Here is a 15,921-nt window from a genome sequence, read left to right on the forward strand (position 1 = left end):
CTCAAGAGACTTATGAACCTTTCGGACGGCAACGAGGTCTTTTTAGTTGATGGCAACAGCAGACTCCATCGCCATGCCCCATTTGCTACTGGGACCCAGGATTGATCAAAGGAACACCCAAAGTTTACTATAATCCATTTCGAGAAGGCATATATGAAGGAATGGGAACATAAATGGTAGATAGATGGCCCAGGGCGCTGGGATAAGTGTGTAAAAATGACGGAGAGTAGCCCAAGCACCTCTTAAAAATCATTATTCTAGTTCAAAAGTTGTATAGTTTAAAAATCCACTGAATTCCCTTGCAACTTAATATATTAAAGTTTTATATGCAATATTTACCGAACAAACGGTGTCATTAAATAGTATTATTACTCTGTACTCCAAGCCTCCCGGCGATGGATTATAATATTTTTAGTCATTGGAAGATTAAACCGGTAATTGTATAGTTGGCATTAAGAAGCGCTAAAAGCTCACGGTATGTGAGTAGCGAGAAATCAATGGCTTTTAGTAGCTAACGCCGTATGGGCCACAACTTTTGTTTTTTAAACTAAGATATTATATATGTAGAGGCGATTATCCTAGTATCAGTCCTCATATTCAGGTTTTTCATTTTAATTTTAGATAGGACGCCTCATATAAGCTATGAGAAAGTTATTCATTGACTTACAACTTCTGTTGTGGAATAATTGTTTCCCACTATTTTTCGATAGCTATTCATTAGCTTTTATACATAGCTGGAAAATCCGGATAGCGATAAAGGCTATAATATTATATCTTTATATTTGAAAACGCACATGTTTGCACAACATGTGTATTAATAAAGACGCTTAATAACATATTAAAACATTTTTTTGGAATGAAGAGGTTACCTAATAGTTTTTGGCGCACACCAAATACACAAAAAAAAAGTTCTTCGTAGTCTGCGAAGAACTTTTTTAGCGCTGGTATCGCCGAATTTACGGGAACTTGTCTTAGTACGACGATACTCGTACAGTGACACTATGTTATCTATATATTACGTTAATATTTTATATTATACATGAATGCGTAGGGTGTACGTCCTTCTAGCAAGATCAAATTGCTCTGCTTCTTTCTAATGCTTACAGAAATGGTGAATGGTACCAGTAGCGGCCATTAAAAAGATCGACTAACGATGAACGAAAGGTATTTTCCCTCTTTGGCCACTATTTCGTAGGGAAAGCTTGTCGTTTAAGCATTGTCTTGAATCAATTGTGACTAATATAGCGACAAGCGTAATGTAGTTTTTGTTCCAGTTTAAGGAGTAATGATAATCATGGGTATTATTAAATGATGATTGGAATGAAGAAAGAGCTTTACTAGGTTATATATAAGTCTTCAAGTTACCTAGGCTATATATGAGTCTTTAAGTTTTTTTTAATAGAGCTCTTCTCTAATCTGTTTACTTGTGCGAGCAGTAAAGTTTGTTCTTATTTTTGAAAAGTGAGAATTCTAGCTGTAAATGAAACCCTGCTAGAAATAATTATGAAATATTCGTTTCGTTGCTCACACACCTAAACCGGTGCAAACGATTAATATTGATGAGCTTCACAAGCAACGAAATGCCCACGGGCAGAGTTCCCTTAAGAAAACGATGAGTCCTTTGCATCTCAAGGTCACCAGGGTTAAGTTGCTTCATGCAAATGTTCGAAATGGCATGCATTGATTTGCCAGCCTTTAGTCTGTTATTGCAACCGACGGACAACAAGAAATCCATTCGTATAGCAAATTGACAATTAAACGCGCTGTCACTTCCTGTTGCGATTTCACTCTGAATAATCCCAGCTCATCCGTCAAAACGCTTCAGTGATAAAATTAAGGTGCCTAAAAAGGTGAAATGAATGTTCAATATTTAGATACAATGTATTTATTGACAGTAGTTTTTAGCTTATAACAATTAAAAGTAACAACATTTTCGTGCAACGAGCTCGATGTGTCCCCTGTTAATGGTTTTAGAACAACAGTTATGTGATAAATCTTTTGCATCTAATACAATGCTATACAGCTCGACAGTATTTACATGTGATGGATCCTTTTTAACGCTTCGTTTCTTTTTATGAGGAATATAACTGTTTTTGCTTGCATTAAAATAGAGCGAGTTCCTCTAAAGATCAAAAAAATATTATAGAAGTTAGCTTGCATATATTTAGATCGCATAAATATTTGCAAATCCGTATATGGTGATTAAAAGCGCAATGTGGACTTCTCAGATTACTAACTGGGTTTCAGGTAGTTAAACATTAACCTCGGTAAAAATAGAAGAAACGAAGGAATAGGAATATGCTCAAGAACTAAAAATGTCTAGGCAGCTGCAGCTGCCTTCGCCTTAGCCCATCCATGGCCGTGATGCGATTTCAGTAGAATGGGCACTGGCTTTTTAATCGTCACTGGTACTTCCTTAACTAGCGGGACCTCAACGGGAATATGTCTCGTCACAGGAACTGGGTATGGTTTATGAACAGGAACCGTGTAGGGTTTTGGTATTTTGACCTCGACAGGGACACTATACGGTTTATGAACAACGTATGGTTTGGGAACGTGCACCACGAATGGTTTTGGTACTTTGACAACGTGCGGTACAGGATAGGGCTTCTTAACCTCTACAGGCACTGCAACGGGCACCTCTTTCGGCACTGGTACCACCTTGTGAACCGGATAGTACTGATGAACAACGTGGGGTACGGGGACCGGCTTCGGAACAGGCACACTTTGATACACGGGAACTGGTTTGTGGACAGGGACGATATATGGCTGTGGTATGGGATGTGGTACAGGAACAGGTTTTGGTACGCTTTTTACCACAACATTCACTTTTGGCGTATGATGGTGGCCCCCAAAGCCTCCATCGCCAAAACTACCCCCACCATAACCTTCAAGATCTCCTGCGTTCACCAAGCCACAGCCTACCACGACTGCTACTGCAACGACGATCGTCAATGACCGCATTGTGCGGCAAGTGTCCGAACCGTTATTGACAGCCCAAAAGCGTTTACTTTGCGTGCAAAAAATTCAAGTAATAGATCGGTGCGGCAGTAACAGATCCAGAGCAGTAATAGTAAGGTCCGATTTGTTCTGTGGCGGGTTTGGAAAGCACGAGTGCTTATGTAGTCTCCCACAGTCCGCTAACTTTCGCCATATAAGCTGATGCTGCTGCTGCTGCCGTCGCTGTTATCCAGCAGCAATAGCAACACGAGGTGGTTAACAGCCCCTTCGCCTCCATAACAGCACAGCGGTGTCCCCGGGATTTCTGGAAGGGCGAAAAAAGGACGTAAAGTGGTAGTAGCCAATAGTCAATTAACGGGGGTGACCGCCTTCTACACGTTCCCCCCGTCCAACAACCGCTCAACGAAGCACATCCGCCGTCATATTTCGCTAGTTATTATTGTTGTGCAGATTATTATTGACCTTATGCCAGCGTCCGTCGGTACCAGCTATTACTAATCCTACGTCTTACTACAGTTACTGTAGACCTATAGGCATCATTATTTTTGTAATCGATTCGAACTTTTTCACTTAATAGAGTACTGCAGCTGAGATTTTTTTAAAGCAAGTAACTTCCAATCAATTCGAAACTTGATAAAAATTTATGTTACTAGTAGGGAACCTAGTAAGTACTACACAGCTGTTATAAGAATGCTCACTTCTGAAATACTTTTAATAAACAAGTTGCAGATCTGTTCTATCCGCACGACGAGATCCCAATTAAGTGTCTTCTGATAGCAGAACGGTAAAAGCTTGATAGTCTTTAATTAAAATGTGTGAATATTATAATAGACGTGTTCCGGGACCGAACCATTCTTTCATTCGAATCCGTTTTTGTTTGTCGCATGACCGAACACATCCGTAAGTAATAGAAAACTCTGTCTAGTTTAAATGTATTCGCTATGTTAATTATTTTACTGGATTGTTTATTTACTTATTACTATACACTTCACGATGATCCTTATTGTCATGTAATCTCTTTTTTAATGGCATAATTAATATCTTGGTATTTCTAGTAATACTCGTCTAGAAAAACACGAATGAGCATCTCTTTCACTTTGTCTAAACGCCATTAAACACAATAGCTTAGCAAACTGAGATGTTTTTTTTTTAACTAATTAACCATTTACGTAGCTCATGGCAACAAAGTTTAGTGGATATCATGTATATATATAATGACAAGGCAAGATTATGTACCTGACAGATAGAAAACTTGTTAAAGGTTCTCCGAAGAAGCGTGCATGCCCTTTCAACCATATCTGTCAGGTTTGTAATAGGGACAACCAACGTTTCCACTAAAAACACTAGGCCTCGCAGATTAAAGACTTGCGAATGAATGTATTGATGTACAGCGGGGCGAAGCGCATGCTCAGCTAATTGTATGGTGCGATGTGGTATAATAATCTAAGATAAGTAAAATCAATGAACGCATTCGCCTATAAATAGACATATAATACATGCATTGTATGTAAATCAATGCATAGTGTTTGATTGAACGATTACGGACTACAATTATATCCAAAATAAAGAAGTCCAAACTTTCTAAATCGAAGCTAGTGATTAGTCCAATAGTCCTGAGAAAATCCCTCTGTTTGCATATTTACCAGAGGTAAGTAGAAGTTAATTAATGCGGTTATATTACACATAGTATTCAAGCTACCATCTTGAAGCTAACAATTAGCCAGGCCTTTGTCGAACTGAAAGCCATGCACGAAAAAAGGCTGCACGCAGTCGGGCTAGTGAGAAAACTATAGATGGTTACAATTGACCAATAATGAACAGGGAATAGGTTACTGGTCATTGAGTGGCCGAAATTTGCTCAGTGAAGTGCATCTGTGATTCTAAGTAGCGCAAGTATTACGGTTACTATGGGTAGGTAAATTACTAGGGCAATGTCAGCAGCAAAAGTAAAGGAGTTTTTTTTTTATAACAAAGCAACAAACTGATTACGGCGGAAGTCAGTGCGTCATTCGCGCAATTTGAGAGAAGGTAAGCTATAGACCAATGTATTGGTGCTGGGCGAGTCAGCAAGGCTAAGATGTCACCTTTCTGCCTAAAATGGACGGATTATTAGTTTTCACATGACTTCTGGAAAAGCCGTGAGGTTCAAAAATTTTTTTTTAAACGGCAGAAAGTCATCCAAATAACTTAAAAAGCCATTTTTGATAAGCCCAAAAATTAGAGGCCGTTTTGGGAAGAAGAATAATGATTGCCAATTAGGTCGTTCAGATAAGCTCCAGCCAGCGTCTGTAGGGCCGTCTTGGATGTTTTTGACTTTTCAGTTGCCGTTAGGTTCTGCATTTTTTGCCTGTTGTCATTCCAAAATACAACTTCGCTCAAATTTTGTGTATGTAGGATATCTTAACGACACGTTAACGCCAAACAGTATCGCTTAACATACTATTCGAAAAAAAAAAAAAAAAAAAGTGTTAAAGTAATTAGTAAGTAGTTTACGTCCCGGATCGAAGCTCATGAGTGGCTACGATATTGAATAATTACGACTGGCAGAAATGACACTTTTATCATATGCAAAACATTTCGGTAAGATATCTGTATTTTATATAAGCACAATCTTGAAAACGACGTGTAAGATAAATGCCTTGTTTAGACAGACCATCCTGATAAGATGGCGATAAAAAGAAAAAGAAAAAAACATACTATGTACAATATATCAACCAAATTATTTGTTTGATACACAGTATCTCGCTTTTTGCCTTCCCACGCTATTGTACTACATTCACTCTCTTTGTTGGCGCACAAGGTTGCTGCAGGACTGAGACTTTTCAATGCCCCCGCTATACTAATAATAATAATAGTAAGTGCTCATTGATTCTGCTTTTTGCCCTTTTGTTCTTCAATACTAGCGAATTTATTTGTAGATTTTGAGCATCCTTTAGATTATAGGGCCTGCTAAAACCAGCATCAGTAGCTGATTTAGATTTTCCAGTTATCTCCATGGACAACCCATTGCGAAAGTTCTGAAATCATCGATAATTTGCTTTATTTTTCTTTATATAAGATTCTACTATTTTAGAAGAATTGGAGTTTGTTTTGATTGGAAGACAATAATACTGTGTTCTTTTTTGATTTAGCTCATCACTCGAATCAGTGAAATGCTTCTTAAAACTGCTTAATTCAACCTGCTTGGTAGTTTGGGTTTGTACCTAAGCCTGGTCACATTTCGTTTTGCCAAGCGTTTGGTGGAAAAGATAACGGTGGTACTGGATGTCAAATTCAAAACATTCAGTTCAACTTACTAACAAAATTAGGCTACTACGGAAGAAGTGGACGTGTAGTTATACATCTACGTATCTATGAATTTACCAGTTTCCATTACTTTATCTCATACACGCTGTAAGAAAATGGATCACAAAATATAAGAGATTAAATGCACTACATCAGCCCCAAATAGCTACTAATAACGATCGCTTAAAGCGCCCAATCAGTAGCCGTAATAATAATAATCATAAAGGGTCCTCGCTGGGCCCGCAAACCGTAGTTGAATGTTGGTCTTGTCGTTTATTGGGCGAACGGTGCAAATTTCACAAGATCGCTTCGCTCGATAGCGTTCACCACGACGTAGACTTATTCAATTGCCGCCATGGCCAATGTTAGTGATGAGGCTTGCCTTAGTACTGCTTACGACAATGACAAACAACAGCTCTTGAGGAACTACTGGTTCACTATCTACGATACAGAACTTAAGTGGGAGCCCTTATCGCTGCAACAACAACAAATGCCGCCATGTTGCGCAAAGTCGTCACGCAACGTGACCTAACATGTAGAAAAGCAATTTTTATATCGACGTATTTCTTAGGGTATTTATAATCGGCATCATTAAAACGATCACAACAATATCCAATCAGCGATTTGTAACGTTAATCAAACGAGCTGAAAAGAACATATGCTAGGAAAGAGACTAGCTTTAATTTTGTATTTTCATTTTTAGGTTTTATTAAACTACCTAAGTCTCCTACAAGCCGAATGGACGTTATCGAAATTTCTTTCGCGTCTTTTTTGCTCCAGATCTATTAGGATGTTCACGAAAATCCGTATGCTGCATTATTTTAAAGAAAGGATCCTATCAGCTGGGCTTTTTCAAGAGGTTGACGTATAAAACGCGTTATAGGACACCGGGCCTTATTCCGGTACGGTGCTTTAGTAAGCATATTGCAGTTACACTAAAATCATTTTTTTTTCAATCCTTGCTCTCGGGTGGCGTTTCCGTCTACTTTTTTTTCCTAAAGTTGTATGCCATTCAATAGTTGTTAGTTCATACGCTTTTATGTATCATGACCGCGACACTGTAATTCTTCATTTTACCATATCTCTAGGAACGGATAACTTCAGTGTTTACATTCCCAGTTTACAAACATATTTTAGATCCTGACACCATTGACACAGGCCCTCATAAAGCCACCATGGAAGAAAAATAAGAACAACTAATGAATAAGGAGCAAAGTAGCTCTTAATTTTACCGAGTTTACATTTATAAACGTGTTTTTTTTCTCAATGGTGAACAAACGTAATTGTATATTTATGTAAACATTCGTGCGGCACCGTTAGTTATAACACTGATAAGTTTTAGAAAGATTAAAAATTCGTGACATAGGCCTACGAGAGCACCAGAATGCCACTGCGCGCATGCTATTTATCACAAATAGAAGCTTTTTTCAGTTGATGAAAGCGCCAGTCTGTAGATAATTGGCTTTGGATGCCGTGGATCGCTGTGCTTTCTTCCGGCCACTGTCTCTCATGACTCTCGCACTGAAAATTCATTGTCTACTAGTCAGATAAGCCCCGGCTACTACAAGGTCCTTGGATACTCGATGAGGTCGAATAGGCGTTTTTCTATACTATTATGTGATGTGCAAGGCGAAGCTGCGACTATTGAAGGAGAGCAGTAATGCCTGTAATTAAAATTATGTTTCTAAGAAGCAAACAGTAGTGTTTACTTCGCTGATCTAGTTTATCTATATCTATATATATATATATATATATATATATATATATATATATATATATATATATATTGACTTGACTCGACTCTTTTAAAACCAACTTTGGAGCAAATGTTTTTTTTTGTAATAATTTAACTAATAGTGGTATATATAGTAAACTAAATATGCGTAATTTTGATTAATGACCTTCTGCCATTTCTTTGATAGCATCGTAATTTTATTGCTTTGGACGTTGTATCTGGTTTCGTGCAAAAAATCTTCTAAAAAGTGGTTTAGCATGCCTCAATTAACACTACTGAGAAAGTTCTACAGAAACCGAAACGGTCTATAATCTGATGGTGCAAGATATATAGTGCACGGCGGGCGCATTCAAACTTCCGATCCAAGTCCTCTCGATTTTCGCCGGGTCGCTAAACTTGTTCGTGGTCTCGCATTGCCACGACTTTTCTGTTCATGAGCTGTAGTCAATCTTTTTCGATGGTTCGTTGTTTCGACTTTGACAATGGAAGTCCGAATCAGTCATTTTGTAACAACACATGATTCCCTTCCAGACCTACTAAACACACTACCCCTTTCTTCAGCGTTAGTCTGGACTTAGCAACGGGAGCATATTCTTTGTTTCCTATTATTGTTATACTTCTTATTACCCGTTATCAACAGCTTTCTAAATGGCTCGATTTTATTGCATTTCTGCAGAACCGAATCAATTCGTTTATGTCCATTCGTGTGGCACCCAAACATCGCAGTCCTCCTAAAATGTTCCAAAGCTACTTGATGATAAATATTTTAGTTCCTTGGGAACATTGTGGCCACTCGTATGTCGGTTTGCTTAGTTTTCGCAAGAATTTCATCAACTTTTTTTGCAACTGGTCGACCACTACGATGAGAAAATTTCGCAGCGAAATTTCCAAAACAAAAGTAACAGAACCGTCATTGGACAGTTTCGTTCGATAACGCATTGTGACCACAAAGAGCACCATTTTATTTATAGGCTTGAGCGTTTTGTGTTTGTCCAATACTAAAACATAAAGAATTCTTGCAGAAATCATCCATATGTATAAGATGTACCATCTTAAATCTGAACAAAGCCATTCAAACAATTCGAGCTGTCAAATTTCAGCTTTTATAAGCCACCAACGTCCACCCGACGCGACGCGACCCGACTCGACCCATCATTTTTGAGATATGTGACTTGAAAGCAGTCTAGCGAGAAGAACGATTAACACTTTTGCGACAAGCTAATATATATATATATATGAATTTGATTCGAGCATCATAATATGGATTAATGAATACAGCCGCGTCTGCGGCTATATAAACGCAGAGCGAGTGAGCATCAGGTGGTTGTTAGCGCCAGTCAACGACTGAGCTTAACCGAGAAGTGTGTGCGCATTATGCCGAACCAGTTATTAAAGACTGAGATCTTGTTTGATTCCATTTCTCGTAAAACATATTTAGTAATAGAACAAAAAAGGGCTGAGCAATCTTTTTCTTCACTTATTCCCTTTGGATAACAGAGTGAAAAAAGGGAAAGTTAGAAGATAGGTAAGGCAAAGTCGTGTGTTCAATATAATGCTGGATATGCAGACTCCATCAACATATTATCGCGCGCAAAAATATGAATCTATCTAAATCACTGTATACTAAATGGTCTGGCGAATCAAGCAGCTGCAATCTAGACAATTAAGGTATCGTATTGTTGTTTATTCCAGCTATAGGGTTGTACTCGACATCACGGTTGCTTACGTCGCACTCACAGTCACTGCACAATGTCGTCATCAGAATCAGCTGTTTGCCAAACATGGCGCTGTCGAATGCACAAAGCAAGTGATTTTTGGACATGTAACAGAAATTCGGATACAGGAATACGGTGTTTTTATCATGTAGTGCATGTAGGAGTCGTGTGGTGCTATGGTATAGATCGACATTTCAAGTAAGCCCTTCCACCTACTGCATATGCTCCATCGGCGTGCACAAATAAAGTAAGTTAGCCTGAACGCTACCATATTGGCCAATCAGACTTTTTGCAGAATTTCTTTACACATCTGAATTTCAAAAATTTGTAAATATACAGCGCATTTTTCGTTTAAGATATGGCGGAAAACGCATTTTTTTTCTAAAACAACAAAAACTTCTTTTTAACTATTTCAGACAGATTATCTTACGCAATGCTGTTTATTTGCGTGTGATTTTTGCTGCAACTTGTCAGATGTAGACAATGGCAACTCTAACGGTTGGTCGAAAGCTAGGACGTACTTTTAAGGTAGTAATAGAATATTCGAGTGTGTTAAACTGTGTAGGGCGAAATATGTTTGAATTCGCATTTTTTTTTTTAAATGACAAAACCATCAAAGTAAAATCTTCCAATCAATTTTATTCCATGACCTGTAAAACTGACTGGAAACAACACCAGCGTATTTTCGTAAAAACTGCTTTATGTAATAATTGCAAGATAGATTGCCGAAAAAGATATGTAGGTAACAATATGCACATGTCTGTAAAAACAGTCGAATACATTAACTTGTCCGAAACGCGCTAGCTAGTAACTGTACAGGAAATTGCACCTTCTAAATACGAAATCGAATTTCTTCGACATTCAAGAAGCAGCAGAGTTATAAAAGTGAGCAAACAAACACTAGAAGTGACAAGAACAAGGCGTATCAGTATGCTTTGTGTAAATGGTAATACTTATATTTACAACCTATATGTTCCTTTATTCAAATCGGTACAATCCAAAGCGCTACCCTATGAAAACGCTTTCATCAAATGGAAAAATCCTAAAGATTACGTTTAATTCCTCACAATGGTTTCTTAGGTGGTGGAAGTTTTTTTGCGCCGAGAATGCGGTACAGATAGTGTATGGAATAAACCTGAAACATCTCAGTTAGCAAATACGCACCGGAAGAAAGGTATTTTGTGAGCGAAATTACACGCTATATATATATGTATAATCGATCAAAGATAATCAGTGCAAATTTTCTAGCTAGAATATCGGTCTATTGGTGTACTAAAAGGGGCAACAGATTAGAATCAATATGTAAGTGCGCCAGCCACTTATTCAATAATAAGAAGCGGCTACAAATCAAGAGGAGGCACCGATATATATAACATCTTCGTATTTTGGGTTCATGTGTCTGGCCACCAAGGTAATTCTGCTCAATTAAATAGACAAAATAATTTTTTCTAGTCCTTTATTGATTAACTAAAGAAAAATAATTACAGTATATTTAAACTAAAATTTGAAAGTACTTTCTCTTTGCTGAAAGATTTGATATAGAACGCTGTTCTTTAACATCCATAATAATCAACTGCAGAGATTTCGCAGAGAAATTGCAGAATTCTATTCGAAAGACAAAAGTCTGTATTTCTAAGAGTTAGATGGTGATGGTTGCAACAAAAATTTATTAAGGGATAATCAAAAATATGACTTAATTTGATTAGCATGAAACGGTGGAAAATTGATCCTATATTTTAGGGTAACGCGTCTTATTATAATGATGGGACGCTTAACATTGAAAACTCAAGATATGTTTGCATTTTTTAAAATCAGAGAACGTTTACTCGGATATAGTCACTTGGGCCCTAGGCAGGCTGGTTGCAGTAAGCTATACCAAATCAGGAAATTCTAGTAATTTGTGAATATGAAATCTGTCTCGGAACTACAGCGATAGATAGAAATTTGCTACTAGCAGGACCATACAATTGGTTTCAAAAATTGCCGGCAGAAAATTTTCAGCTCGATTTGAAATTTGAAGTCCCATAACTTTCTGCAAACCTGAAGGATGAGGTGTTCAGCACTTGTGTTGGGAGCCGACTCACCTCAACCGTATGGGTGCTAGCACTTAGACATGATGTATGTAAAATTATTGCACAAGTTGAAAGTAAAAATGGGCCGCATGATTTGAGCAACGATCAAAATCCAAAATGCAAAGACGTTTTCTTTCCTTTGCCCTCACTTTATAGCAGTGATCCATTCATAGATTAAATTACGACTCAATGAGAATAGATCAAACGCAGATAGTTATATCCGTGGGTGAATGCAATTAATCGGTGGACGTCAGCAAGTGTACGGCTGCTACAGCTTACGGCATCTGATTAATGGTATCTACTGCAATGTCATAAGTCGCGCTTTGTCGATTATGACTGAAATCTACTGTTATAGTAGGAGTTTTTAAGAAGACTCCGCATTAAGCAGCAAAGATTGAAACCCAATTGCACGACAATGCTTGCCGTCACACCCCAAGGCTTGCAGCGTTAAAGGTTCTCTGCCATCCATTGTACTCAGCAGGCATAGATTTTTTTTTAATTTCAACAATTTAAGTTTCAAATTTTGACATGATCTCGAAATGTGAAGAATTGTAGTTCCTCGTATCCCAGGCTTAACAATGGTATATACTTTGGTTAAAGAAAAAAATTCTACTTTACAATCTAGCTTTTAACACCAAATGACCTAATAATACGTGTGATCCTTAAACCTCGGATATTTATACGCAGTGCGGTCTTGATTCAGATTTGCGTCGATCGCTTCTCTATCAGCACGATAGATTACAGAGCTATATTTCTAGCTGGAAAAAATAAGGGGTCACTGGGTCAAGCCTCAAGTAACAACGTATGCTACCCAACAAGTGTGGTTGAATCGAGAACTTCGTTTGAAAAGTATCCTGCATCAAATTTTCAATACATACCGTTTAGCTTGCACTTTTGCAAGTTTACTATTGATACATCATTCGATAGTCGACCTAATGACATTTCATATAATCTTTTGCGGAAAGACATCGCTGAAAGGTCTTGAATCGTGCTTTTGCAACAGCGTATCCTCTGGTTCCTAGTTCTTGCGTTTGAAGATCAATGAAAAAAAGCAATTTTTTTTTATACGCCACACTATGGACTTAACATTAGGGCATAAGTGCCATGTTGATGATGAGCTCATACGAGTTAACGTACACGTCGATTTTTCTCCTAATATAACCCCAATAGCTCAGCTTTTCATAATATATGAAACATTATGTTAAATATAGATCTTTGCGGTGTTACATTTGACCGATTTGTTATACAATTATTTCGATAAATTTCTGTAAATGACCACATGAGAGTTTTGTATTATACGCACTCTAGTGCAAAAATAACAACAGTAAGAAATGCTGCAGGAAATTAGGAATAATAATGAATTAATTACTTTGAAAACGGTGTAACCTCTACCGTTTTCCGAAAATTTGTTAACCGCAACACAAAAAAGTCTACTATTGTATGAAATTTCTGCAAAAAATAGGACAGTCGTTTTGACGAACAATATAATTAATTCATCGAACAGTTTTTAACACTCTTTAAGTTAAAAGGTATTTTTTTTGGTCAGTAACTTTTTGGCGAAGGTTAGCTAACTTGACGAAACTGCAAATACACTTTCGATTCGTGTACTTAATTTGGGTAGATCGCCTGGCCAGGTCTACAGCAGTGCAGTAGTCAAGAAACAACGGGGCAAAGCAACGAAGTTCTATTGCAAATCAAGATTCAATACTCTTCCAAGTCAATTATATTGAACAAGTGTACGTATTTCTTACAAGTAGCGAAAATGAACTTATATGGCCCTTGTACTTCATTCAAACCTAGGTTTTCCAGAAATTTTTAATTCAACTTCATATTCTAACTTAATTGTCGTTAAACCTATTTGGTAAGATTTTGTTTTGAATTGGATGAGTGAACTGAAGTTCCTGTAGATGTTACCTGTAGAAGTTACCATCTTGAAGCCTTCGCTATGTGTGCGTCATATGTTCAGCGAGATCGATTCGTACTACAGCAAAAAAAACTTCGTTCATTAACAATCATGAGCTACTTACAGCGCATATCTGTATAATGTCTAGATAGAAAAAAATCAAACTCTAACTCTCTCGAGTTAGGAACGCATGTCGTCAAGTGTTTGTCTAAAAGAAATGAACTAAAAGTACCACCAACCTTTATTGGATTTGACGCTAATTATAGACAAAATTTTTCATACACGAACACTTTTTTTTTTATAAACGAAACAATTTAAACATTGTATGAATATTAATTGTTATTACTAGTTATGATTTACGCCAAAAAGGTCACTTAACCCCATAGAAACGAGGAATAGACCGATCAAGAGCCAACATGGGAATTAGCCAGCTATTCAGCTATATTCGCAAGAAAAAACGATGCGTATTCTAAAAACCAACGAAGAGATGATGAGTGACCAACAATGTATTAAACAACAATAACAATAAGCTAAACAACATAGGTGTTCGTTTTGTAGCTTTATCAAGACGTTTGGGTGGAATTTGACAAACTTTCCTGCTTTAAATAGATAGTTTTTTTTCAAATTTTTAATGCAATATGCTGCCTAAAAAAAACATCGAATTCTGTTGGTTTTAGAACATGGCATAATGGATAGCTCAGCGAAAATCCGAAGCCGACGTAATTCTTCGTTAGTTCGAACAATCAAGAAATATCTCAATGGATTGATCGTCGAGAACAAAATAACAAAACCCCTAGGAACGATCATAGCAACACAAAATGATTATCTCAAACAGGAGTTTGGTCCCCGTGTTGATTGTTCCAACAAGGTATCTAATTTTTAAAAGCATTACCTATAATCGATTTATTGAGCGTGAACTTCTACTTGTTTAGCTATTGTTCAGTTGTACCACTAATAATTACAGAATTCCCTTATAATTAGGCACTAGACTTTTATTTATAATACGAAAAAAGACAACACTGGCTCAGTGTATTAGATACCTAACTTGTGTTATTTATATACGTTGCTTGTATGGAATTCTATTCACGACAGTCACATGGATATTGCGGATTACGAAGTAGGACTTTAATAACAATAATACGTTAGCCATTATGATACATTCGTTTTATATAGATCATTTTAGCACGCGAAAGTACACTGATAGCAAATATTTTGGTACTTGTAAATGTGACTTATCTCATTGCTTAGATTTTTTCGTCAGTAATTTTTTTTAGGTGTCTTTACCAAATTCCTAACCTATATTTTCTGCTTCATATTACAGTATACTTCGCATACATGTAATGTTACCGTCCCGTTCATGCAGAAGTCATCATCTTTAACTCGTCACTTCACCATTAGGAGTAAAATTAAAGATCGCAACCAACTGTCACATGGAGTTCGTATTGCGTTCGAAATTCTTAGAGCACATTAGACAATGTAATGTTACGGTCCCTTCGTTCTTTCAGCGATGTCGCTAATAGAAATTCCATTTTTCAGAATGAAGTATCGACACATTCTCATAGTGTCACCGAAATCGATCGGAAAAGATGCGCAATTTTATGGTTAAATCCTCCAGTAATACATAATTGGTGTATTAACCTCCGATCACGTTGGGGCATAGTATTTTTTTGCAATTTGCGATTTGATAACAATTTTTTCGATCTATATTCACAGTCTCTGCGAATAGTCGAAACCGGGTACAAGGAGCTACCGAATGAAAACGTTCAGGAAAAAATATGGCCGCGCTTCGATTACCGTAAGCATTCGTCGCGATTAGCTGTAGTTAAGCTCAAGCCTTCGAAATCGATTAATAATAAAAGTAGTAGTACTGAGTGAAGTCTGGTCGGATTATTGAGCCTACTCTTTTATCTGTCTGTAAGTGACCAATGACGCCGAAAAAGTCAACGACTTGATGCAAATGAAACATCTCAAGTATCGCATACCACAATTTTTACCTATTATATGATTTTGTTGCGACCTGTTATAGCTTCAAGATAAACTTTTCAAAATTATGAAAGCTTCGAACGACGTAGAACTCTGTATCAGCATACGACACACTGGCGCAAACTTTGGCAAGCGGAGAACAGCTACTTGAATGATGGCAAATTTATTTCACCGACTCCTTTGTTTGGATTTTAGATTTGTAGGTTGCATTAACCAGGAATTTATTATTAACATGAGTATTTCAGTACTTCGCTAACAGCAGTAAAA

At 37.3% G+C, this 15,921-nt stretch overlaps 2 protein-coding genes across 2 annotated transcripts; one reads left to right on the top strand and one right to left on the bottom strand.

Annotated features, from left to right (window-relative positions):
• Window positions 1-1,869: 1,869 nt before the first annotated feature.
• On the bottom strand, window positions 1,870-4,321 carry LOC111247083 (uncharacterized). The gene is made up of 2 exons (XM_022797639.2): window positions 4,198-4,321; window positions 1,870-3,265 (listed from the first exon to the last, which is right to left on the bottom strand). Exon 2 carries the CDS (start codon window positions 2,962-2,964, stop codon window positions 2,320-2,322), a length of 645 nt encoding a protein of 214 aa, XP_022653374.1. The 5' UTR covers window positions 2,965-3,265; window positions 4,198-4,321; the 3' UTR covers window positions 1,870-2,319.
• A 4,983-nt stretch (window positions 4,322-9,304) lies between these two features.
• LOC111247085 (uncharacterized) lies at window positions 9,305-15,558 on the top strand. The gene is made up of 7 exons (XM_022797641.2): window positions 9,305-9,506; window positions 9,674-9,943; window positions 10,113-10,224; window positions 10,777-10,870; window positions 14,349-14,539; window positions 14,993-15,106; window positions 15,385-15,558. Exons 3-7 carry the CDS (start codon window positions 10,180-10,182, stop codon window positions 15,544-15,546), a joined length of 606 nt encoding a protein of 201 aa, XP_022653376.1. The 5' UTR covers window positions 9,305-9,506; window positions 9,674-9,943; window positions 10,113-10,179; the 3' UTR covers window positions 15,547-15,558.
• Window positions 15,559-15,921: the final 363 nt, after the last annotated feature.

The sequence above is a fragment of the Varroa destructor genome, unplaced genomic scaffold (assembly GCF_002443255.2).
Source record: "Varroa destructor unplaced genomic scaffold, Vdes_3.0 BEIS01000003.1, whole genome shotgun sequence".
Lineage (NCBI taxonomy): Eukaryota > Metazoa > Arthropoda > Arachnida > Mesostigmata > Varroidae > Varroa > Varroa destructor.